At 56.3% G+C, this 24,985-nt stretch overlaps 9 protein-coding genes and 1 non-coding gene across 10 annotated transcripts; 5 read left to right on the top strand and 5 right to left on the bottom strand.

Moving 5' to 3' along the window:
* Nucleotides 1–7: 7 nt before the first annotated feature.
* Nucleotides 8–3,326, top strand: ACO1O0_005460 (uncharacterized protein; the record flags this gene model as incomplete). Its single annotated transcript, XM_083194881.1, has 3 exons — nt 8–40; nt 99–413; nt 468–3,326. The coding sequence occupies 3 exons, from the start codon at nt 8–10 to the stop codon at nt 3,324–3,326; spliced, it is 3,207 nt and encodes a 1,068-aa protein (XP_083049794.1).
* Nucleotides 3,327–3,601: 275 nt separating this feature from the next.
* ACO1O0_005459 (uncharacterized protein) lies at nt 3,602–6,384 on the bottom strand (the record flags this gene model as incomplete). The annotated part of the gene is made up of 2 exons (XM_083194880.1): nt 3,602–3,913; nt 4,021–6,384. The coding sequence occupies 2 exons, from the start codon at nt 6,382–6,384 to the stop codon at nt 3,602–3,604; spliced, it is 2,676 nt and encodes an 891-aa protein (XP_083049793.1).
* Nucleotides 6,385–6,957: 573 nt separating this feature from the next.
* ACO1O0_005458 (Alpha/Beta hydrolase protein) lies at nt 6,958–8,025 on the top strand (the record flags this gene model as incomplete). The annotated part of the gene is made up of 1 exon (XM_083194879.1): nt 6,958–8,025. One exon carries the CDS (start codon nt 6,958–6,960, stop codon nt 8,023–8,025), a length of 1,068 nt encoding a protein of 355 aa, XP_083049792.1.
* Nucleotides 8,026–8,154: 129 nt separating this feature from the next.
* ACO1O0_005457 (uncharacterized protein) lies at nt 8,155–9,356 on the bottom strand (the record flags this gene model as incomplete). The annotated part of the gene is made up of 2 exons (XM_083194878.1): nt 8,155–9,015; nt 9,084–9,356. The coding sequence occupies 2 exons, from the start codon at nt 9,354–9,356 to the stop codon at nt 8,155–8,157; spliced, it is 1,134 nt and encodes a 377-aa protein (XP_083049791.1).
* A 548-nt stretch (nt 9,357–9,904) lies between these two features.
* ACO1O0_005456 lies at nt 9,905–9,986 on the bottom strand. The gene has a single exon. It is a non-coding gene; the product is annotated as a tRNA-Gly (tRNA).
* A 4,026-nt stretch (nt 9,987–14,012) lies between these two features.
* Nucleotides 14,013–15,680, bottom strand: ACO1O0_005455 (uncharacterized protein; the record flags this gene model as incomplete). Its single annotated transcript, XM_083194877.1, has 1 exon — nt 14,013–15,680. The coding sequence occupies one exon, from the start codon at nt 15,678–15,680 to the stop codon at nt 14,013–14,015; it is 1,668 nt and encodes a 555-aa protein (XP_083049790.1).
* A 1,282-nt stretch (nt 15,681–16,962) lies between these two features.
* On the bottom strand, nt 16,963–18,089 carry ACO1O0_005454 (uncharacterized protein; the record flags this gene model as incomplete). Its single annotated transcript, XM_083194876.1, has 3 exons — nt 16,963–17,625; nt 17,682–17,748; nt 17,818–18,089. The coding sequence occupies 3 exons, from the start codon at nt 18,087–18,089 to the stop codon at nt 16,963–16,965; spliced, it is 1,002 nt and encodes a 333-aa protein (XP_083049789.1).
* Nucleotides 18,090–19,229: 1,140 nt separating this feature from the next.
* Nucleotides 19,230–20,312, top strand: ACO1O0_005453 (uncharacterized protein; the record flags this gene model as incomplete). The annotated part of the gene is made up of 1 exon (XM_083194875.1): nt 19,230–20,312. One exon carries the CDS (start codon nt 19,230–19,232, stop codon nt 20,310–20,312), a length of 1,083 nt encoding a protein of 360 aa, XP_083049788.1.
* Nucleotides 20,313–21,346: 1,034 nt separating this feature from the next.
* On the top strand, nt 21,347–22,504 carry ACO1O0_005452 (uncharacterized protein; the record flags this gene model as incomplete). Its single annotated transcript, XM_083194874.1, has 3 exons — nt 21,347–21,621; nt 21,717–21,783; nt 21,848–22,504. The coding sequence occupies 3 exons, from the start codon at nt 21,347–21,349 to the stop codon at nt 22,502–22,504; spliced, it is 999 nt and encodes a 332-aa protein (XP_083049787.1).
* Nucleotides 22,505–23,148: 644 nt separating this feature from the next.
* On the top strand, nt 23,149–24,458 carry GCN5_2 (bromodomain-containing protein; the record flags this gene model as incomplete). The annotated part of the gene is made up of 2 exons (XM_083194873.1): nt 23,149–23,337; nt 23,400–24,458. The coding sequence occupies 2 exons, from the start codon at nt 23,149–23,151 to the stop codon at nt 24,456–24,458; spliced, it is 1,248 nt and encodes a 415-aa protein (XP_083049786.1).
* Nucleotides 24,459–24,985: the final 527 nt, after the last annotated feature.

Below are 24,985 nucleotides of genomic sequence, written 5' to 3'. Positions count from 1 at the left end.
GGCCACAATGAAGCAGAGATTCTCGTCCTTGGACGTCAAGGTAGTTCCTCCCAGCCTGAGATCAACGAGGTGCTCGCCCTGCTGACAAGTTCGCGTAGGTCATTGCCCACGAGCTTCAAGAGAGCCTGGCTACTCTGCGAGTCTCCAACATCTACGACCTCTCTTCCAAGATCCTTCTGTTTAAGTTTGCCAAGCCCGACAACAAGAAGCAGCTCGTCATCGACACTGGCTTCCGCTGCCATTTGACCGAATTTGGCCGGACCACCGCTGCCGCACCGTCTGCCTTTGTCGCCCGACTTCGAAAATGTTTGAAGACGAGGAGAGTCACCTCGGTGTCGCAGGTCGGGACCGATCGTATCCTCGAGTTTAAATTTAGCGATGGGGCCTATAGGCTGTTCCTCGAGTTTTTTGCGGTAGGCCAAACCGCTCCGCATTCAACAGTGTTCTTGCTAATATGGCGGCGTTAGAGTGGCAACATCATCTTGACCGATGCGGACCTAAAGATTCTGGCTATTTCACGAAATGTCTCAGAAAATGAGGATCAGGAGTCTCAGCGCATTGGGGCTTATTATTCTTTGGAGAACCGGCAAAACTTCAACGGGGTCCCCCCTCTGACGAAAGAACGGGTGCGGGAGGCTCTTCAGAAGGCCGTTGACAAATCCGCGGCAAACCAGTCCGTAGTGAGGAAGGGCAAGGTAAAGGCGGGCGCCGACCTGAGGAGATGCCTTGCGCTTTCCATCACGGAGGTTCCTCCGGTCCTGGTGGACCATATCCTCCAAGGAAATAATTTCGATCTTACAAAGTCTCTCGCCGAGATTCTGGAGAGCGAGACCCTCCTGGATGAACTCTTCAAATCAGTCTCTGAGGCACGCGAAACGGTCGAGAATATCACAGCCTCTAGCCCTTGCAAGGGGTACATATTCGCCAAGTACCGTACCCCTCCAGCCGCGGACGATACGGAGCCGGCGAAACGGGAAAACTTACTTTACGAAGATTTCCATCCCTTTCTACCGAAAAAGGTGGTGGAAGACAAGAGCATCGCAGTCTTAGAGTTCACAGGGTACAATAAGACTGTCGATGAGTTCTTCTCTTCCCTGGAGGGTCAGAAGCTGGAATCTCGCCTCACAGAACGGGAGGCTACTGCTCAGAGGAGGATGGAAGCCGCGAGGCAAGAGCAGGCCAGACGAATAGAGGGTCTGCAGGAAGTGCAAGCGATCAACCAGCGCAAGGCGGTTGCCATTGAGACTAATGTACAGCGTGTCCAAGAGGCTATGGATGCGGTCAATGGTCTGCTTGCGCAAGGAATGGACTGGGTGGATGTTGGGAAACTGGTGGAGCGAGAGAAGAAGCGTCACAACCCCGTGGCCGAAATTATCAAAACTCCGCTCAAGCTCGAAGAAAATACCATTACGCTGACCCTCGCCGAAGAAGAATTCGAGGAGCAGGAGGAAGACCCCTTCGAAACCGATGACGAGTCTGGCGACGAAGACAGCGCAGCAGATGAAACCAAGGGAAAGTTGGTTGATAAGGTTCTGTTGGTCGATATCAACCTATCCTTGAGCCCCTGGAGCAATGCGCGAGAGTATTATGAGGAGCGAAAGACAGCCGCCGTCAAGGAGGAAAAGACACAGATGCAGGCGGTCAAAGCCCTCAAGAACACGGAACAAAAGATTAACCAAGATCTCAAGAAAGGCCTGAAGCAGGAAAAGGCACTTCTACAACCTATACGGAAGCAGATGTGGTTCGAAAAGTTCATCTGGTTCATCTCTTCGGATGGTTACCTTGTACTCGGGGGCAAGGATGCTTCGCAAAACGACATGCTCTACAAAAAGTACCTCCGGAAAGGCGACGTGTACTGCCACGCTGACCTGCGCGGCGCCTCTAGCGTCATTGTCAAGAACAACCCGAAGACGCCGGATGCACCCATACCGCCGTCCACTTTGGCTCAGGCTGGCACTCTCTCTGTATGCACCTCCGAGGCATGGGATGCAAAGGCTGGCATGGGCGCCTGGTGGGTCAACGCGGAGCAAGTCTCCAAGTCAGCACCTACCGGTGATTTCCTGCCCTCCGGGAGCTTCATGGTTCGAGGAACGAAGAATTTCCTTCCGCCTGCGCAGCTCTTGGTGGGACTAGGGTTCATGTTCAGAATCAGCGAGGAAAGCAAGGCGCGGCACCTAAAGCACAGGCTGAATGAAGAGCCCGAAAGAATCCAGAAGCGGTCTGATGCGAAAGCTACCGAGCCTGAACTTGCGGATGATGCATCGGTAACAGATGGAGATTCCGACGATGATTTAGAAGGGGGTTACGAACAGGACGAGAAGCGTGAGAACCCGCTTCAAGGAATGGGAAATGGCGGGGAAGAGGATGACGTCGTCGAGGCGGAACAAGGGGTTGATGAAATGGATCTTGGTGACAAGACTCCCGAACGAGACCCCGTTCAGGCGGAGGATGCTCCCGGCCAAGAGCAAGACGGCGGCGAAGACCAGGAAGCGGGGGAAGAAGCCGACACAAACATGACGGAATCAGTAGCAGGTGTCTCTGAAGCGCCGACCGACTTCTCTGGCGCTACTTCAGCCAAGAGCAACGCGCCGGGGAATACGAAAGCGGCACCCCCAAAGCGACAATCCAAGGCCAAGGCCAAGAAGATGGCCAAGTACAAATATCAAGATGAGGAGGATCGCGCCGCCTACGAAGCTCTTGTTGGCTCTAAGGCTGGTAAGCAAAAGGCCGAGGCCGAGGCCAAGGCCAAGGCAGACCGGGAGGCGGAACTAGCAGCCCAGCAGGAGCGCCGCCGCGCCCAGCACCAGAAGAAGCAGAAGGAAATGGCCGAGCATGAGGAGGTTCGGCGCGTCATGATGGAGGAGGGCCTGGAGATGCTAGATGACGACGAGGCCCTGAAAGCGACGTCGCTCGACGACCTCGTCGGCACACCGCTCCCCGGCGACGAAATCATCGAGGTGATCCCTGTGTGCGCCCCGTGGAGCGCTCTCAGCAAGTTCAAGTACAAGGCCAAGATGCAGCCCGGCGCTGTCAAGAAGGGAAAGGCAGTCAAGGAGATCCTCGAGCGCTTCAAGGCGGATAGTGGTAAGAAGGCCGTGGTGGATGAGCAGGCGAGGGATACGGAGAGGATGTGGCCCAGGGAGGTGGAGCTGATCAAGGCGCTGAAGCCGGAGGAGATTGTCAATAGTGTGCCGGTTGGCAAGGTGAGGGTCATGATGGCGGGAGGCAGTTCGGGTGGGGGGAAGGGGTCAGGAGGAGGCAAGGGTGGCGGTAGAGGAGGTGGTGGCGGAGGAAAAGGGGGAAAAGGAGGCAAGGGCAAGAAATAATGCCACTTAGATGATGGGTCACATATCGTATATATACGGCACCTATACAAATGGAAGAAAACGAAAATAAGTCACCATTCAACATCATGCATCTCGTTAGCTCTTACGCGCTACATAATCGTTTGCTATGGGAACATTGCAAGCCATGTAATTGTCTCCGGATATGCCATGAGCACCACACCAGGTGTATAGGATTCGAAAGAAATCCAGGAAAAAAAAAGGAGAAAAAGGGGGAAAGCAAGGGAAAAAAAAAGGTGATGAAGCAAAAGAGCCGTCTACCGCCCCCTCTCGAACCTCTTGACATGGTTGGGCATCCGCGCAATGCACAGCTCCTCGCAGAAGACGCCCCAGTGGCCGCTGGTGGCGTCGCGGACGTCGTCCAGGAGCTCGTGGCCGTAGCGATGGTGGTAGGCCCGGCGCACGGCCTGCATGTGCGTGGCGTCCCAGTGCATGCGGACGAGGCGCGAGGTCAGCAGCTCGTGGCGGAGCTCGTCCTTGCGAGACGCGGTCAGGGCGTGGTGCAGGAGGAGGGCGTCGCGGACGGGGCGGTTGATGACGCCGTTGAGGATGTGCGCGAGCAGTTCACCCTGGGAGGAGGTCGGTTGGGTTAGTAGACTGTTGGGATCAGGGGTAGCCAGGGGGGAAAAAAGGAAGAGGGGGGGGGGGGGGGGGGTAGGTATTGTCTGGAACATACCACTAGGTTGCCGCTCTTCTTGAGGGCATCGCGGGCAAAGTTGGCGCGGAAGGCATGCTCGTACTCCTTGAGGACGGCCCGGAGGTGGCTGTCACTCCGTTTGACAACGATGGAGATCATCAGGGTCTCTCCGCCCTTGTCGGCCTTGACAGCCCGGCGCAGGTCATCGACGTCCTGGTCGACCAGCTTGTAGTCGATGGGCAGCCTACGCCCATAAGAATCGTACTCATCCATGCGGCGCTCGTCGAGGACCATGAGCACGGCCTTCTTGAACTTGTCCTCCTTGAGCTCCGTCTTCATGCACTTGGTCAGGCTGTTGTCGTACTTCTTGTCAGTGAAGGCGTTTTTGATGAGGCGAATCTCGTCGTTGGTGCGGCCCATGATGGACTCGATGAGCAGCTCGCGGCGCGTCTTGTCCCCCTGGTACCAGAAGTTGGCCCAGTACGCCTCGCTCTCCCACATGCCGAGGGCCACCGAGTAGCAGGCCTTCATGAGGTTGGGGTTCTCGTCCTTGAGGCGCGAGCGAATGTGCTTAGCAATGTTGACGCCCTTGCGCTGGGAGCCTGTCTTGACAATGGTCTTGTACTGGGCGCGTAGCTCCATGACCTGTTCGTGGGTGAGGCTGGGGAGGATCTCGACAAGAGGTTCCTTGTCGGGCGGGCCGTCGCCGCGTAGGGCCTTGGCCAGTCGAGTGGCAATGTCCTCGGGGTCATGGAATCGCGCTCGCCTGCTGCGTCTCTTGCCATCCTCATTGTCCGAAGCAATGGGCGACAACGCCTCCATGCCTCTGGGATCGTCCGCAGGATTGCCGGATGCCAGCAGCAGAGGTGATGGCATGGGAGAGCAATCCTGGTAGGTGCCGTGGTACGATTCAAGCAAAGGCGAGCCTGGTGCCGCAGCAAGGGACGTGGCGGGTGGTCGTCCAGTGTCGACAGTCAGGGAGGACATGCGTGCGGTTGGAGGCTGGGGAGACTTGTCCCGGTTGCTGCTACGCCTGTCTCTTGACCGGTCTCTCTCACGATCAGCTGGCTCAACCGTCAATGCCGAAGGGCCAGGCGACTTGTCGCGGTTCCTGCTGCGCCTGTCTCTCGACCTGTCCCTATCACGATCGGCTGCTTCGACCATCAGTCCCAGAGGCGCAGGCGACTTGTCGCGACGGCGGTCTCGGGATCGATCACGGCCCCCATCACTGGGCTCGACGGCCAGGACATCAGGTCGCGAGCCCCGGGGATCGTCGAGGTAGGAGTCGCGCTTGTGCCTCCGCGAACTCGGGTCCTCCTCCACGGCAGGGCTAACAGGTCGTCGCCGGGAGCCGTCGTCGCCGTAGCGCGAGGAGCGCCTGTCCTCCACCTGGGACTCGGAGAGATAGCTGCCATACGTCTGGGGGCTGCCGTACGTCTGGGGGCTGCCGTATGTCTGGGGAGAGTCGGGGCGGGAGGATCGTGACGGTCCGGGAGGCTTCCCGTAGGCTAAGTCATCCTCGTCGCGCTCCTTCTTCCTGCGGCGACGCTCGGCCTTGTCGGCCTTTTCCCTCTCGCGGTCCGAGTACTTGGCGTCGTCGGAGGGAATAAGTTTGTTGATGTACTTTTGGGGGAGGAAGCTGAACTTGTCATCCTGGGGCTCCCGGCCGTCATACCTGTCGCGGGACTTGGGTTGAGGGTCCTCATAGGTGCTGCTGTACTTGGAGGGAAGATACTTGAGCTTGTCGTCCTTGTCGTCGTCGTCGTATGTGTCGCGCGACTTGGACTCCTTGCCACTCGACCTGCTGCTGTACTTCTTGGGCAAGTACTTCAGCTTGTCATCGTCGTCGGGCCCGTGGTCGTCGTACCTGGACTCGGCGTAGCGAGCACGGCGGGCATCGTCGTCGTCGTCATCCCTCTCCCTGGCCTTCCTCTCCTTTCTCTCCTTTCTATCCTTGCCCTCCCTCCTCTCCTTCCTGTCACGCTTTGACTCGCGGGGCTCGGCAGTTCGGATGTGGGCTTCTGGGTCGTCATCGTCGGGGAATGCGCCAGGTGTCTTGTCGTCGACCCTTTCACGCGAGCTGCGGTAGGGATCCTCGCGCGGAGGCGAGGCGGTGCGGTAGATGGCCGGCTGGGAGTCGTAGGTGTAGAGGGTGTGGTCCCCAGGCAGCATGTGGTGGATGCCCCCCTCAGATGGGTACGGAAGTCCCCCACGCTGAGAAGTTGAAGGGTCGTCTCGACGGGGCGCATAGCGATCGCCGAGGTCGTCCTCAGGGTAGACGTAGCTGGGCTCTCTGACATCGGCGTAGGAGGATCTCTCGGGAGGAGGGGCCTCGTTCCTCGAGCGCCGGTCGCGGGACTGGGATCTCGCGCGGTGGCGGTCCTCCTCGGGGTAGAGGGACATGGTGGGGTGGTTGTCGCTGAAGCTGCTCCAGCCGTTGAAGCTGTCCAAGCGGTTCAAGCTGCTCGGTGTCTGGACGAGCGTCGATCTATCCGTAGACGAGGGTCGAGCGGGGTCCCAGCCTCTCCCTATGTCGGTGAGCTGCCTGGTTTAGCACAGTGCCGTTTTATAGGCCTTGTGCCAGTGGTGTTGCGGCTGAAGCTCCCCACTGCATCCTACTGCATCCTATTGCATCCCACTGCATCCCACCGCGGTTGCGTCAGGGATCATCCATGGCGCCCAGGCACGAATACGTAGGGCATCTACGTATCCGTACATGCACCCAGGCAATGCTGCTGATGCATTGCAGCAGCTCGTTACCCCCACGATAGGGCGACAAAACGGCTGATGGCATCTTGATGGAGATTGCCGGTGCACTGCCGCCCGACCATGACCACCTGGAGGCTTGGCCAGCACATCCCATTGGCGTTGTAGAACTTGTATAAAGCTCCGTCAGCCTCCTCCCATCGTCGCCACGGCGCCCAACGTCCACACATTCTCAATGCCTCGCATCGAGAAGCATGTAGCTTCGCAACCATGGCGGCTGAGGAGCCCTGCACACGCTCCTTCTTCTATGCTGGCGGTCGCTATGTCGACGGTGGAGATGGGCGCCACATGTTCTGCGACCAGATGTACGTCGAGAGGCTGCGCCCTGTCGGCGGAGCGACCCAAGATGCGCCCGTTGTCATGATCCATGGCCAGGCGCAGACGGGCACCAACTTTCTGAACAAGCCCGACGGCGGCCGTGGCTGGGCCTCCGAGTTCCTCTCACAGGGCTACGAAGTCTACCTCGTCGACCAGGCTCTCCGTGGCCGCTCACCAGTCTCAGCATCACCACGCCTGGCCCAGCCACTCCCCCCCGCCGCCGTACCAGCCGAGTTCATCCAGCAGCGCTTCACGGCTCCCAGGCACTACAAACTCTGGCCCCAGGCCTCCAAGCACACCCAATGGCCCGGCACCGGCCTCATGGGCGACCCCGTCTTCGACGCCTTCTACAGCTCCAACGTCCAGTTTGAGAGAGACTGCACCTACCAGCAGACGGCCGTCCAGCGCGCCGGCGCTGCCCTGCTGGACCTCATCGGCAGACCGGCCATCCTCATCGGCCACAGCCAGGGCGGCACCATGCCGCTGCTCCTCGCCGACGCCCGTCCGCACCTGGCCAAGGCTCTCGTCCTGCTGGAGCCCAAGGGCCCGCCTTTCCGCGAGGCTGTCTTCAGCGCGGCGCCCTCGCGGCCCTGGGGCTTGACCGACGTGCCCATCACCTACTCGCCGCCCGTCAGCGACCCTTCGGAGCTGGTGCAGCAGACGCACCCTGCCCGCGACGACGATTCTGTCGAGTGCGTCCTGCAGGCCGAGGACCCGCCGCCCCGGCAGCTCATCAACCTCGTCGATCTGCCCATCATGGTCCTCACGGGTGAGGCGTCGTATCACATGCCGTACGACTATTGCACAGTCCGGTTCCTCCGGCAGGCGGGGTGCCACAAGACGAGCCACGTTCAGCTCGGTGACATTGGCATCCACGGAAATGGACATATGATGTTTATGGAGAAGAACAGCCATGAGGTCCAGAAGGTTGTCCATGACTGGATACAGGGCCTTGGTTAGCTGTGGCCAACATGGCCGCCGACGCCTTGACCCCCCCATCATGACATGACGACCTGCCAACGTAGACAATCTTACGACAGCCTCCTTTCCTCTTTGAAACTTTATTATAATTAGCCTGTGGTAATTCCGTCAGGGCTCTTCTTTGGGCGCCCTCTCCCCTCGCTGGAAGACGTATAGGGCCTCGTCCTTGCCAGCAAAGCTAGGCAACGGGATCTGCACCACCCTTGTCCACGCCTTGTGCTCCCTGTCCATGTACTCGTCCATCGTCATGCCCCTGAACCCCGTGTACCCGTTCCTGTTCTGCGTCCCGACCACGGCAATGGTATCCCCCTGGTAGGCATCCACGAGACCCCGCGTAAAGCCCCCCTCCACGCCACCGCCCACGCCGCCGCCCACGACGGGGTACACCAGCAGCAGGACCATGTCCCTGCCATCGTCGTGCTTCCGCAGCCACCGCACGCCGTCTGAGATGGTCGTGTCGCCGACCCAGTTCACCCTCCACTCGCTCTGCATGTTGTCTACGGGGTGGACCGCGAGCCCGTACCGCCGCAGCATGAAGGTCCAGTAGCCGTTGCCCGACCCCATGTCGGCGACGGGCCGCCCGTCGGCCAGGATGCGCAGGATCTCCAGGCCCTCGTGGGACGGCGCCGCGCAGCCAAAGTGGTGCATGAGGATGGGCAGGACGTGGTGGCTCGTGGCCACCCTCTCGGCCGACGGGCACGGGCCGCACCACTCGAGCGCCCGGCACGACCAGGCCCAGAAATCCAGGTACGGGTTGGCGCTGGGGGGCTTCTTGGCCTTGGGGACGCTGAGCCTGGCCGACAGGGCGGGATGGAGGAACCGCCGCTGGGCGAGGTGGGCGGCGGCCTCGGAGCGGATGGAACCCTTCTTGGCGTTGGTGCCGAAGTTCTTGAGCGCCGACGCCGTCAGGGTGGCAGGGCTGAAGATGGAGACGTAGGCCTCGGCATCGGCCCTCGGCGGGGGATCCCTCTGCGGAGCAACATGACACTGTTCAGCTCCTGTACTTGCGGAAGTTGTTCGGGGATGTGAGGTCTCACAGGGGATCCGTCTTCTTGACGGTACCAGTTGTGCAGGCCGTTGACGCCTCCCATGCTGACGATGCGCTGCACCTCGGCCAGCTTGACGCTTGTCATGGCATGGTATGTGTACGCGTCGGGCTCGGGAAGGCTGAGCAGGACCTTGCTCGCGCCGTAGAGGTCATCCTTGGCCAGGAGCTCCACGGCCAGCTTCTGCCGCTCGGTATCCTGGATGAGGTCATCTGGGTTAAAGCCAGGGCTGCCGACGCAGTGGGTGAATCTAGGGCGGGCCATCGTGGCCCGGCGGAAGGCAGACGATGAGTATCCACCGATTGTATATGAGTGTTCGATAAACGCCGGTTAGTCTGCACTTTTGATAGACCTTAATGGGCTGACGCAGCGATGGGCCGTGGTTGATGAAGTCGCGCATCCTGAAATGGTGGGGACCGACACCACTACACTATTATGGCCTCGGCCCATTCTGGTTGCGGCCCCAAGATACAAGTTGGTATGTATTCAAAGCAACTGCAAATATGCGAATGTTGTGTTTCAGTCTGAGTAATTTCTAGGTACAGTCTATAGGGATTCACAAATATAACCCATCTACCACGGCCTAAGCATGCCTCAAGGCCAACAAGTCGCATGCGGATGTGCCTTTTGGGGGTCGACTCGTTGGTTCTCAAATCCCACCAACTGTCACAATACATGAACACCACAAAACCCATGTTTTACTAGTTGACGAGTTAAGACAAAAAAAAAAGCCAATTCGCAGCCAACACTCTCTATCCGTACTTGTATAACAAAGGTAAAAAAAGCAGCAATGACAAAAAGAAAGATTTACTTGCGTAATCTGGGAATCGAACCCAGGGCTCCCCGACGCTGCTCGGATGGCAACGGAGAATTTTACCACTAAACCAATTACGCTTGTGATACTAATGGTTCGCATAATTTGGTATATGCAATGGTGCATCAATACTCAGCCCCGGTCCCACCGTCCCCGATACGGAGCACCTCCGGGAAGCACCTCCGGGGAGCACCTCCGGGGAGGGCCGCCGCCACCGGTGGCTGGATCCTACCCTGAAGCGGCCCAATACCTAATCCACTATAGGCGTACGCTCCCCTATATCCTTAAATATGGATATCCCCTGATTGCATGCATGAGTCCATGCTGGGGCCGATGGGCATGCTATGTATATAACTTTGACCAAGCAGATCACTTGTTGTTGGCCCAGCATGCATTCGCGTGTCACTGGTCCCACTCCAGGCGGCGCTTCACGCCCCAGCAAACAGGTGTGAAGCCCGTCATTTTCCAAGACGTGAACGTCCCCAAATAGCTGACATCGCCAAACTCCAGCTTTTCACTTATCTCATCTAATCTTTGCGTCAATCTTATAATGGATCTATACGTGTCCAACCCAGACGACATCCCCGCCACGGACCGGTATACAGACGTGCCGTTCTACGGCCAGTACTTCCTAGGCACGATGACTTTCGTGTCAACCCCCAGCACGTCAACTCCCAGTCCGCAGCGCTGACCACAGGTTCGGCGAACACTCAAGCCCAATTGGACAAAAAGTGTGATGTAACGTTCATGACCTTGAACGAAGCAGTAAAGGGGAAATTAATGGCAGAGACATGTAAGTTTTCCCTGGAAAATGGGGGAAAATATACTGATATAGCTTGTAGATAAATTTGGACCTAAATATGCCTACTCTCGGTTCCAATATCGTCTCCAGTCCATCTACGAGATATTCAACCCTTATTGTGAAATCTTCAAGCGCTGCTACAAGAGTTTCACGAAATATTGGCCTCGGAGCCTTCATCTCGAGTCTCGCAAAGATGAAGAAAGCCAACCGCAAAGGCGAACCGAAAGCCGTCATTCACCTCCCACTCCTCCTGCGGAAGACTCTGGAAGCAATCCCAAAGAGACGACGGTTACAATCATTTGCGACAACGACGGCTCCGCGCCGAATCTATCATTCAACTGCCATGGCAGAGTTGGGAGAGGAGAGATGTACTTCATGGCTTTTATTGGCATTGTACTTCTGATTGGTGTCTTGATATTTTCAGGGCTCATCACCTACTATCGTCCTATTCAGCCTTCGTTTCTCAAAGACAATAAGTCAGTCGACCGTTATGCTTTTCCATTCACTGCTATAGGAACCGTTCTCCTTGTAGTCGGGATTTTCATATGCAGTTGGGTGGTGAAACAAAGCACTACCGAGACCTACTATGAGACTATCAGCCAAAGCGACCAGAGCGACCAGAGCAATCAAAGCGACCAAAGCAGCCAAATCTGGGTTGTTTGGCTACAAAAGAACCACACTGTAAACGACCAGGTGTTCAAGCCATTTGCAATTTATCCTATGCGCAACCGGAATCTCATCATGGAATACCGTCGAAGAGACAAGTCGAACACCACAGATCAGTCATCAGACGCTGGTTCAACCCAAGAGGAGCCAGGCTTGGGGTTGGAAACTGCAACCGTTGCTGGAGTTGGCATTTCTCTACTAGGATCTCTCGTCCAGTTTATTGGCTTGCGAGGATTGAACTGGGGCAGCATCAATCGCACAGCTTGGTGCCATGATAATCACGACCATTATCCAGGCATGGGTTCGACGGGGGCTTGCGGAACCTCCATCCGCAACTCACTTGATGCCAAACTTTGAGCTCGATTGGTTTGCACTCACTTTGGGACATCTCTCGAAAGCACCCTGGTGGGAACCAGAAGTAGGGAAGAATACTTCAGAAAGCACCAATGAGGCGGAAAACAACCCAAAAGATGAGTTGCGGAACGAGTACGCAGTGATCAGCGGTGATAGAAAGGATCATGAGCCGCTGGAAGAAAAGCCGAGCAGCATGAATCAGCAGAATCAGCACCTGGCTCGTGTTGCGAAGATTCGCCGTGAGCTGGGGAACCTTGCCAATTGGCGATATGGTTACAGCAGACTTCGCTCAGGCGGGGGACGAAAATTAGGTCTGAGGTTGTTCGGATCGAGTCCCTCTAAAGAACGGCTTGAGCGAGATCTTCGATGGTGGACACCAGAGGGTGCTCCCGAGCTTCTGGAGATCCCCAATATAAAAACCTACTATAAAGATCATGGCATCTTTCCCCGAAGGGTGGTTGGCCTTGCGACACAGGGCAATGAGAACAAAGAAGCATCTGAAGAAACTGAGAATGGCGTGAATCGAGGATCCTTTACGGCATGTCGCATCAATGAAGGCGAACCTGCCTACAACACATTTCAAGATGGAGAGAAATTTGAAGTAGATCGGTGTAAACAAGGACTAGCGTGATCATAAGCAACGCTCCCCGCTACATCTTGCAGCCAAATACCAGCGAGATGAGGCCGTTCAGGTCTTAATCGCAGCCAAAGCAGACGTCAACTTGAGAATGGAAGGCGGAGCCTCGCCACTCCATATCGCGCCCCATGAGACGAACGAGGAGGCTGTTCGTTTACTGGTCGAAGCCGGTGCGAGTCTTCAAATTGCTGATGCAGATGGCAAAACTCCACTTCATGTGGCCGCCAGATACAGCAGCAAGGAAGTCGTACAGTTGCTTCTTCGCAGTGGCGCTGATACCAACGCATTCACTGTCAGTCTGTCCCGGTCGCCACTGCAAATTGCGATCGAGCGCTGAGATATTGAAATTGCAGAAGTATTTGCGGAGCATGACAAAATGGCAGAGCGCAAATGGAGATACCCTACGGTCGCACATATAGATACCTCAAATGGGGTTTTGACGCAGTGTGCCTTATAGTCCGCCGTAATACCCCGCTACATACTGTGGCCCAATGCTGTTCTCGGTGGTCCGGCGAGATATCAGTACTTATTTTACGTCGGCTTTTAGGGATCACATCAGAAATTGATTTAAATATGCGTGATCACGGAGGCATGACTCCGCTAGACCTAGCTTTGGAGAATGAATGTCAGGGGCTGATTGATGCACTTACAAGAAGAAGGGGCATTAACGGGGGTAAAGCGTTGCAGGAGAAAATGACTGAAGGGAGCGGAAGTTAAGGTAGAGGATGAGAGGTGTCTGGCGATTGGTGTTAATCTACCACGGCGAGCACGAGGGACCCAATGTAGCATACAATACAGCCTAGATCCCTTATCAAAAGGTTCAGGGGAAATGGGAAATGCTCCCAGAGTCGAAGTTTGCCGTACAACTACGAGAATACACCTTCGTGAAATCTACATTCCGACCCTTCACAAGGCCAATGTGGGAAGGCCTGTAACCTCCTGCGTCTACGAAGATGTCAGCAGACATGTTGATCAAAAAGGTCCCCCTCAGGAGTTGGGATCCCCCGAGACGCCCTCAAAGCGGACTGCAACTTCCAGAACCGACGAGATTTCCCGAGCCGAGGCGCTCGTTCTCTCCTACATCCTCTATCTTACTTTTCTGCCACTGGAGCTCTGAATAGGCCTGAATAATATTCACAGCGTTTCTCCTCGGCGCTTCCCTTGACCCTTCTCAGCACTTTTGTCGTAGGATTGGAGAACAGATTGGTTTCAAGAATTGTTTCCTTGAGAAGAGTATGGTAGTGAATTTACAACTAATAAGCCACGCGAGAGTTGCCCTTTTGCGGAGAAAAGGGCCTATCGTCTCGCCAACACAGACAAGCTACATCGTACCAAGGAGTGACACGACGATGGCCTCGGAACCCGACTTGTGACAATCAGGCCACCATAAGCAATCATTCACTTCATCCAGGTAATCTCTTATACAATTAGGATGGCATATTAATAACACTGCCCTATTTTATGCTTTAGAAAGCAGAAATCAAGACGCTTTTTCAATCCTCCTCACATGCCATGTGAGCGTGACATTACCCGAGTCTACTGGCTACCCCCGCCTTGAGGACCAAGACCGATACTGAATAGATCTTAAGCCCATTAACAAATACAACCATACTGCTAGCAACAGGAGCAGTCAACGTCCATAGTACACTACTCATCATCATCCGCCCGAGACATGGTATTGTGTAGCTTATACTCCCTCATGAAGCTCGTCCCCACCAACCCCAACACGGCGCATCCCAGCCCGGTCAGGAACACTCCCCTCAACGCAACGCCGTACGCCTCATACACACCCTCACTCCAGCCCTCGGGGAGATGCTTCAGCTCGTCCAGAGAGTCGATGATGCGCTTGATCACCTCGGCGGACCCCTCCCAGCCGTCGAAGCGCGCGTGCAGGCCCGCCTGGAGCAGGTTCTGGTACACGACCGAGGCGACGGTGACGCCGACGGTGGATCCCGTGGAGCGGAAGGCGTAGATGGCCGAGGTGGCGACGGCCTGGTCCTCGGGGGACACGGAGGCTATGGTCGCGAGCAGCGAGACGGACATCATGCCGCCGTAGCCCACGCCGACTAGCGCGAGGTATAGGAAGGGTGGGAAGGCGGGCGTGGCGGGGGTCATGGTGCTGAGGCCGGCGAACCCGACGACGGAGCAGGCGACAATGGCCAGGCCCAGCTTCTTGTACTTTCCTGTCCGCTTCATCGTGTAGCCGCAGCCAAGGGAGGCGATGGAGGTGCCGATGCTCTGGGGGATGAGACGCACGCCGGAAGCCGTGGCCGATGAGCCGCTGACCTGGAAGAAGACGGGGACGTAGTATGTCGCCATGAATAGCACCATGGTGATGAGCGAGTTCATCGAGCAGGCAGAGAGGACGGTCCGGTTGAGGAGCAGCTTCATGGGGATGATGGGCTCCTTGGCCCATCTTGTCTCAACAAAGACGAAAGCCCCCAGGGCGACGGCCGACAGGGGCAGGGACACAAGGACAAGTGGATGTGTCCATGGGACGACGTTGCCGCCCGAGTTGAGGCCCAGCAGTAGCAGAACCAGGGCGAGGGCCAAGGTGAAGGCACCTGCAAAGTCCACCCTCGACAGCCTTGACTTTTCACTCGCCTTGGGGGCCGCCTTGGGCGTCCTGAGGGTCAAGCAGGCCAGCAGTCCCGAGACGATAATCAGTGGCACGCGGCTGAGAAAGGCAGCTCTCCACCCCCAGGCGTCGTTCATCCAGCCCCCAAACAGTCCACCAAGACCGGCCCCGACGCCGTAGCAGATGTGGGCGACGCCCTGGGTAACGCCCCTCTTCCTCAAGGGCACAAGGTCGCTGGCGACAAAGGTGCTGATCGAGTTCAGCCCGCCGCCTCCAATGCCTGCCACGACACGGCCAGCGAGGATGGCCCCCTCAGTCTGTGCAAGTCCGCAGATGAGGGTTCCGACGGCAAAGAGCGTGTTGGACACGACGAGGCCGGAGCGGCGGGAGAAGATGTCGGTCAGCCGGCCGGAGAGAGGCTGGCAGGCCGCATTGGCGATGAGGTAGGATGATCCGAGCCATGAGAGGAGGTTCAGCGAGTTGAAGCTGGTGGAGATGGGGACGGCCAGGGTGGCGACGATGGTGGTATCCAGGGCCGCGAGGAAGACGCCCATGAAGACGCTGCCAAGAACGATGACGAGGTATGTGTTGGAAGGCTCCTCTGAGAGAGACCTCGTCTGGCTGTTGCCAAGAAGGGGAGACTCCTCATCGGCGTCCGGGTTGCAAGTGGACTTGGTGCAGGTGGTGACACGTCCAGGTGCAGCTCCCGAGTGAGGAGGTCCGTCCTTGGAGACCATGCTGGGCTAGCAGAGCTGTTGGTATCCAGAGAGAGTTGGATGGCGATGAATGAACAGAAACAGATGCAAAGAAGACACGCAAGAGGAAGACGAGGGGTTGGTGGGAGAGGTGTGGATGATTGGGCTTCCAGACGGAACACCTTCTCAATCACCCAGGCATCCTCTTAAGGTTCTTGTCACTTCGCCATGAAAATTGAGGCTCATGTATCCGTAATCATACCCCCATTGTCGCCATGTGTGGTGGCTGGTTGCCCCCGAGTCAGACATGGCTGAGTCTGTCTCTACGCCATACGGAATACTCGGTATCATTCGTGTCTCGGCCACAACGATCTGAGCTGAGAAACCCCCCCTGGTCGCCCCCCCGCCAATGGCCGCCGGTGGGTCGCCTCTAGTCTCCGGCCGATCTTCATCGGTGTCCTAGTACCGGTCTTACACCGGGGGCCGCAGTGGGTCTGGGGGCCGGAGATCTGTACTTTGTATTCGTGCATTCACCAGAGTCTTAGAATACTGAGACTCTATGCAACCTTGTCAAGGCGGGGGAGGCGGAGAGGCGGGACACAAGCCGTATGCACACTACCCAGGTAAGCTTATTCAATGAACACATATCCGCACCTTGGCTCCCCGGGATGCTTGAGATGCTTCCGGGTGACAGCTGATCGACCGACCATTACAGACATCCGCCGTGGAGGAGCTCCTCATTCGCCAATAATCATGGCATGAACGCGCGGCGTCCTCGAGATGGAGTGAAGCGTGAAACCGAGACTGGGATTGGGATGATCAGAGCCCCCACGAATAGAGAGACTCTCCCACAACCCCGGATGGCAGACCAATGCTGGGAAACGCGGAATTGTGCAACAGTCTCAGTCTCTTCGCCGAGTCCAGCCGTTTTCAGGGGGAAGGCAGCAGCGTTGGAGCGACTATTGTGGGAGAGTATCTGTACATTGGCAGCTGGGAAGTCCGGATTTCCGCAGGGGATTGACCATGTGGCGGACGACACGAATTAAGGTGTGAGAGGGAGCAACAATTGCGTAGTATTCGTGTGATTCGGAGGCTATGTGAGACAGCGTGTCTAGCGAGCGGCAAAAACGAAGCGATTGGGGATGATGTGCTCGTTGCAGTCTGCAGCTGCCAGCAGAAAAGGAGGTGCGGGGCATTAGAACATCAGATAGAACAGGTCTCAGGTCCCATGAGGAAACATGACGTGTTGTCACGTGGAAAGCCCTCCCTCAAACCCAACCTCCAAGTTGCTCAACGCTCCGTCTTGGCATCTCGCTTCGCTCTCTCAAACCGATACGCCAAGGTCCCTATCCATACCCCCAGTGGCGACCGAGTCCACCCGCTGCTCCTGCAGCGTCTTGTTGAAGCTGCTATACTTGCTGAGGAACCACTGCTCCGCCGTCACCTCCTCCCCGTTGAGCCCCTTGAAGACCACGCTGTCGCCAGCCCGGAGGAAGTAGGCCGTCGAGTATCTGTCGCTGGACATCTTGCCACCGGGGGGCAGCACGCGGTGCATGGCCGACCGGAAGCGCCGCTTCGAGATGAAGCGGAGCGTGTCCGCGACATTGATGATGGCGTGTCCTGGCTTGGCAACCACATACTCCCACTCGTTGGTCGTTGGCGACAGCACCTGCAGGCCCGGCTGCTCCGTGAAGAGGAGCGTGAAAGAGCCGACATCTGTGTGGGCATTGTGGCCCCGAGCCGTCTTGTCCTCGAGGGCGTCGCTCACGGGGTGGTGCAGGAAGAACAGTGTGCTCTTCGAGGGCAGCTCATCCGGGTGGTAGCTCTCGTAACGATCACTTCCCTCGAGCCCGGCGGCGTCCGACAGCTTTCCCAGTAGCGTCTTCAGCACGTAGTGGGCAGAGAGCTGCAGCTTCTCGAAAAGCTCGAGGTTCTCGTGCACCACGCCCGGAAGGCTTGCCCGGTTGAGGAGACCGACACGGCTGATCTAGAGTTCTGTTAGTCGGGGAACGTCATGAATTGCCCATGGTGGTCCCTAATTACCCTCAATGCCTCGAAGCCGTCCCGCGTGTTCTCGTTAACACCCGACTGCACGCCTGGCGGCTTGAACCTTTGGGAAGTCAGCATTATTACTAAATATAACACCCAGAGACTGCAAGGTTATATTAGGCCGGCTTACCCATGGGCATCGGATATGGTCTCAGTCTTCAGCTTCTCCTCCAATGGCTGGTCAAACCACTGCTTCATGATTCGCCACGTTGCCTCGAGGTTCTCTATCACACTTCCCGACTGCCAATCACGGAGATCCAGGTAGAAGAAGCCATGATGCTCACAGGCAGACAACAGGTTCGCCAGCTCAGTCTTGTCCCCACCCAGCAAAGACGAGAAGTTCAACACGTGGAGGTCGGCCTGCTCCAGTGGCGGATTGGTCTCTGTGGTGGCAGCTGGCATGGTTGGGCTCGGGGAGTGCAGCACGTCAATTTAGTGGGAGAAGGTTTTTAGTCGGTTGCTCGAGCGATACTGAGAGGGTCGAGTACACGATTGAGGTAATATACCGTCAGGAGATATGTATACATGCACATTTGTTATTAATGCCTGTCAACTATATTGACCAGGTTAACCACAGACAATGAGCCGGGATTCACGGGCAGCCCGTGATTTACAGACAGGGCGGGGGGCTTGCTGAACGGCCAAACACGGAAAAACAATCAAATCGAGGGAACCGGCGATCCCATGCCGACAGTTACTGAAGAATATACGTACATCATGGAGAACATGGTCGATGTGGCGAGATGCGCGTGAGTGGCTGGGCCTCAAGCTAGACCGACTCAAAAAGCAAAAACAAAGAGAGAGACATGGGCCGACATGACGAAAGCTTGGACGTACCATAGTAAGCTTAGACGTACGCTTGGACGCAAAGCTTGGCTTTGGGCGGTTGGGCCCCCTGCCTGGCCTGGGACGGCACGGGACGGGAGAGTCCTTGTTACTCGCACTATTCTATCGATGATGCTCATTCATACATAAACACTAGTATCCGTAATACTACCCGATGTGTAGCATCAACGGGCAGATCTGAACACAGAGTACGCATAACAGTTAAGCATAACTTGTCATCTGATGGATATGTGCTCCCAAAAAAAACCTATAATTAGTGAGTGCATGGTTAAGAAGGTCGGTGTGGCTGCATAACGTAGCCACGTTTGGAGTCAATACATATCCAAGCGCAGGTGAGTCTATACACGTACCACGGAGTACTCCGTACATACTGCCGCAGGTACATACATGTACTTACATGGCAGTGTCAACGCATACACGTACATGTGCATCCCTAGTAGCGGTATCAAGGCGATATATCACATTTAGCGTGGGATTTACCTGTCTGTGAACCACCTGGCACCGTAGCTCTCGAGCAGAAGCCCTACGACGATTTATATCTGTCAGATATTTCTTCATCCCGGTTTCTTTTTGACGCTGTTTGGAACAGTACCCATACACATAGTACAGCCTTTGTTTCTTCCACCACCTAAACCATCCACAGTACTTCGTACACCAATCCACAGTCCAGACATCCCACCCAAAAGTTCCTCCAACATGGTCGTCCTGCCAGAGCCCCTGGCCTCGGTTGAGCGCACTCCTCTCCTCTTCGACCAGCCCTCCCCGCTCCACCCCCTCCCCAGTCTTACGAGACATGTGCACGCTACTATGCACACTTCGGGCAGGTTCTCGCTCTGGGCCAAGCGAGAGGACTGCTCGTCTGGCCTTGGGCTCGGCGGCAACAAGATCCGCAAGCTCGAGTACGTCGTGCCCTCGGCCTTAGCCGGCGGCTGCGACACCCTGGTCTCGACCGGCGGCACGCAGAGCAACCACATGCGTCAGGTGGCCGCCGTCGGCAACCACCTGGGGCTCAAGACGGTCCTGGTCCCGCAGTCTCATGCATCACCAGCATCATCGTCGGCCGGGCAGCCGGGCGCCTTCGACACTGCCGGGAACGTCCAGGTCAACGGCATCCTCGGCGCGGAGTATGCAGAGCCCAACACCCCGCTCGAGCATGTCGCAGCCGCCATCAAGGAAAAAGGTGGGGAGCCGTACATCATCGCCTCGGGGGCTTCGGCCCATCTGCACGGTGGTCTCGGCTTCGCCCGCTGGGCCTTCGAGGTCGTCGAGCAGGAGGCGGCCCTGGGCGTCTTCTTCGACACCATTGTTGTCCCTGTCGCATCCGGGGGCACCATTGGCGGCATGATTGCAGGCTTCAAGCTCGCCGACCGTCTGGTGGCAGAGTCTAATGCCGACTCTGTTCAGCGGGGATCCCGCGCCATCATTGGCATCGACACCTACGACAAGCCCCCCGGTGTGCTCGAGGCTACGATCCTGGAGATTGCCCAGCGGACGGCCAGGCTCATCGGCCTCGGCGAGGATGCGGTCCAGCCTCACGATGTTGTCCTCGATACAAGGTACAACGCCGGAACCCATACCGCATGGAACGAGAACACCACCAGGGGCGTCAGGTTGCTCGGGACCAAGGAGGGGATTCTCGCCGACCCCATCTATTCGGGGCGGGCCATGGGGGCAGTCCTCAACATGGCAGAGCTGGGCGAGCTGGATGAGAAGCACCATGTCATGTTTGTACACACAGGTGGACTGGCAGCGCTCGGAGCATTTCCTGAGCTGAGATAGAGCGTCAAGGGCTGCTCCCTCATCCACGACGCGTGTACGAGCACGTACTCGCACATGCGCATGTGGCTCGCAAGGTCACAGCGGGTCTGGAGAATAGGAATCATGTCGTACGTACGAGTAGTACTAGATACAAAGTTGGTGAAACAGGAGAAGTCAAGTCCATGCGCCGGCTGGCATCAATCGGGGCATGTATACGTACTCGTACTTCGTAGTAGTATTCGTAGTGGTGGCAGCATTGTGTCATTAATATGGAGTACATGGCACATCTTGTACTCGCGTCGTAATACGTGTATATGTACGTACGGAGCAAGTATGACGGTGGATACACCGTACTGTAAACGATTTACATGCACCCATGTGAGACATCTTCACCCACATCCATTTCTCGTCCACATCGTGTAAATAATCAATATGAGCATGTGTTTTTTTTTTTCAGCCCTTCGCTGGACAAGCTGGAACTGCAGGTTAAATTGCATCCTCGGCTCAGATTTTTGCAGATTTGTTTCATGCCAGTGATGCAGTATGGATACCCCTAAATGTATAAATCATGTACTCCGTACCAAGTATGAGAAGTGCGCGGCCCGGCACCTGGTCAAGTGCAGTTCCGATTGGCATATATCATGTTTGTCTGAGTTAGAGACATCAGATCAGTCTCTGCAAATGCAGGCTGGACCTGCATACTACCATGTACTGTACTGTACTATGTATGACGAAGTATCCGTGTGGAGATGCTAACAACATCGAGGAAGAGCGGAGCTTTCCTCCTCGCCCGTCGGGCCCTCCGTTGTCTCAAAGCCTTTCAAGGTTCTATTCTGCTACGAGTACCAAGCATGGCGCGAGGAGACGGGCGTGACTGTAGTTACATGTCCGGCGTGGCCGCAAGAGTCGTGCCGGGAGGGACATCTCTCGTTCAAATACTTGTAGTATTTATAGTCTACGTGTAGATGCGGTGACTACCGAGTTGTGCGCTGTATCCCTCAACGCCTATATCTCATCTGGCACTCTAATATTAATCTACTACCATCTCTCTCACCATGCCGTCCAACATGGAGTCAAATCCCTACGACCAAGTCAAGACGGCCGATCTCTATACCATCAAGTTTGAGAATCTCTTTGGCCGTGACGAGGACGAGGTGCAGACCCTCCTGAAAGCCTGTGAAAGGGACGGCTTCTTCTATCTAGATCTGCGAAGCCTGGGCTCCGAAAAGCTGTGGCAGGACCTGGACCAATTAAGCCAAATCACCAAGCGCTGGTTTGCCCAGCCTGCAGAGGAGAAATTGCAAACTCCCACACTGTCGCTGGCACATGGGTACGTGTTTTCCTCGACTTACTCCACTGGCTACATGTATACATGTACAGTGTACACGGCCAAGGTACGGACGGGGTTGCTAACATGAAAACCAGGTTCAAGGCTACGGGTAACCAATCCGGAGCCGTTGAGTCGCTCAAGGATGGCTTCGAAGCTTTGAAGGTACATCAAGAACCCGATGATGATATGCTCTTGGTGGTGCATTTTCTAACCACTTGATCCAAAGATTGGAAGATACGAGCTGCTTGGACGCTGGGCTCTCCCACCCGTTGTCCAGGACAACCTACCCCTGTTCGATCACTTCAACGCCTCGTGCCACTTCATCCTGAAGCTCGTGCTGGACTGCCTCTCCGACGGCCTGAACCTCAAGGGCAACGAGCGCCTGGACACGTACCACCGCGACGATGCGCGGTCCAAGAGCACGCTCTACTTCCTGCACTACCCGCAGGGCGCGCAGAACCTGAACGAGGTCGGGCAGAACATGCACACGGACATTGGCACCCTGACGCTCCTCTTCGCGCCCCAGTGGGGTCTCCAGGTGGCATCGCCAGTGACGGGCGCGTGGGAGTACGTCGAGCCGCGCCCGGGCCACGCCATCATCAACGTCGCCGACACCCTGCGGTTCCTGTCCAACAAGCGCTTCCGCTCGGCTCTGCACCGCGTGCTTCCGCTGGGTGGGGTGCAGCAGGAGGACCGGTACGCCGTCTCGTACTTCCTGAGGGCGGCCGACGCGACCGAGTTCAAGGACAGCAACGACAAGGCGTCGAGCGCCAAGAACTGGTACCTGAAGAAGTACGAGACGTATGAGCTGCCGCACGACATCCAGGGCAAGGACACGGTACTGTCCGGGGGGATGGCGCAGGAGCTGAGCGTGACGTTCTAACCTTCTGGGTTGAGGCCAGGAGGAGGAGGAGGAGGAGGAGGTGGAGGAGGAGAGCTGAGATGGGACGGGATAAGGAGATGCCGCTATTCCGGAGAATGAGCTAGTAGTATACACTAGCCAAATGCCAAAAGGACTATTTGTTTGCCGATTGATACCTAGTGGGCGTGCTGTTGCGATCGCTGGGCCTTGTATCCATACACTGATGTCCACGCGCCTGTACTCCGTATGCGTTTCAATATCAGATGCGAATACTACCTAGTAGCCAAGTATGTACGTACATGGAGGAAATCGAGGCTGGCTGAAAGGCGTTTCTGTATTGCATTTTTTTGTTTTTTTGCCCCAAGTCACATGTGCGATTGCGTGCACAGCCAACAGTGCTCTCCCGCAGGCCAACTGGCCGACCCAATTGGTTCCCGGTTGTCGTGAATCCTTGGATTGTTGGAAGACTGTCTCACCGTTTTCCCCCTTTCGAACCATCCCGCCGTGCTGCACCTCGCTTGTTGCGCCGAGATGCCCTCGCGAGCCGCAACGTGGTCGCAAAGCAAGCCGCCACCGCCTACACCGCTCCGCTTCCACTCGGATCGCTCCCCAGGTGAAGATCCAGGCTCGTTGGAGTCGCTGGAGTCGCTGGTGGCTCAGCACAGATGGACGAGGCAGAGCCGCAGTCAGCTCCACACATCCTCCGCGCGAAGCGCAGCGCCTCCCAGGACCTAGATACTACCACTACTACGAGCACCTCCTCTGCCCCGAAAAGGATCAAGACATCTCATGATGGGTGCACAAGCCCGGATGCCGCACCGGTTCCCATGACCAGGATCCCCTTCCCAGACAGGGTACGTTGCATGCTGCTTGGTATCTGCGACCACTGCCCAGCCAACCTTCTAACCGTCTCCAGCCTGCGGTCTTGGAAGAACGAAACGGCGAGATCGAAGTCCAGGTCGTCAACAATGACGGCGCCGGAGAGAGCATGATTATTCTTACTGGCCTCAAGTGCCTGTTCCAAAAGCAACTCCCCAAGATGCCCAAGGATTACATCGCACGCCTCGTCTACGACCGGAACCACACCTCTGTTGCCATCATCAAAAAGCCACTCGAGGTCATTGGCGGTATAGCATACCGAGCATTCGGGGCGCGCCGGTTTGCCGAGATTGTGTTTTGCGCAGTCTCGTCCGACCAGCAGGTGAAGGGGTACGGGGCCCATCTCATGGCCCACCTGAAGGATTATGTCAAGGCAACCTCCCCAGTGATGCATTTCCTGACGTACGCTGATAATTATGCGACCGGGTACTTCCAAAAACAAGGGTTCACCAAGGACATCACCCTCGAGAAGTCTCTCTGGATGGGGTACATCAAGGATTACGAGGGGGGGACCCTCATGCAGTGCTCCATGCTTCCCCGGATCCGCTACCTCGAGGTCGGCCGTATGCTTCTGAAGCAAAGGGAAACCGTGCTGGCCAAGATCCGAACCAAGAGCAACAGCCACGTCGTCCATCCGCCGCCCCGGCAGTGGGCCGGCGGCAGCGGCATCATCACGCCCATCGACCCACTTTCTATTCCCGCGATCCGGGCAACTGGATGGAGCCCGGACATGGATGAGCTGGCCCGGGAGCCGCGCCATGGACCTCACTTCAACGAGCTTCGGCGTTTCCTGTACCAGGTCCAAAACCACAAGCAGGCATGGCCCTTTGTCAACCCGGTCAACAGAGACGAGGTGCCCGATTATTACAAGGTCATCACGTCGCCGATGGATCTCTCGACAATAGAGGAGAAACTGATGCAGGATTCTTACACCGAACCGAAAGACCTCGTTGCCGATCTCAAGTTGATCTTCAGTAACTGCCGGCAGTATAATGATGCGACGACGGTGTATTCCAAGTGCTCGGTCAAGCTGGAGAAGTACATGTGGAGTCTTGTCAGGGAGATTCCGGAGTGGTATCAATTACTTGAAGATTGAAACTGATGTTAACCTTGATCAGCAAGATGAAATGTACGGCTGCCTCTAAAGCCGCCATTTGGATGCCTCTCGGTGCATTCGCAGGAGTGGCGGGGAATTAACCCAAGGTAGTGAAGAAGTATATAATAGCGGATGATTTTACCACTATCAAATCCGCGCCTCTATTTACCTTGTGTTGTACGAATACGGATAGTATGCTTTTACCAACGTGCGAATATATGTGCCCATCCCCCGGTTCGCACCGTACCACACTGCCCGTCCTCCCTGGATCATGGTCTTCTCTCTCGCACGGCTCTAGGCAACCGTCTCATGGATAGCTGGAGGGTTTTACTTGGGTAGTATTTCAAAGATGGTATAATTAGGATATCTTTCAATGTGGCATACGTTCTGGGTGCACCCACCACTACTATCTAGGTTGAACATTCAATTAATTGTTATGCTATGAAAACACTTCCATGCAATGTAGATGACCCACCTAATCCGATGTCATGTCCAACTGCAGTAAAGGAGCTTGTGGAATCAAACAA

Source organism: Amphichorda felina (genome assembly GCF_050947745.1).
Source record: "Amphichorda felina strain 45539 chromosome Unknown scaffold_5, whole genome shotgun sequence".
NCBI lineage: Eukaryota > Fungi > Ascomycota > Sordariomycetes > Hypocreales > Bionectriaceae > Amphichorda > Amphichorda felina.
Note: the sequence above shows the minus strand (reverse complement) of the source record. Positions and strands in the feature narration are given on the sequence as shown.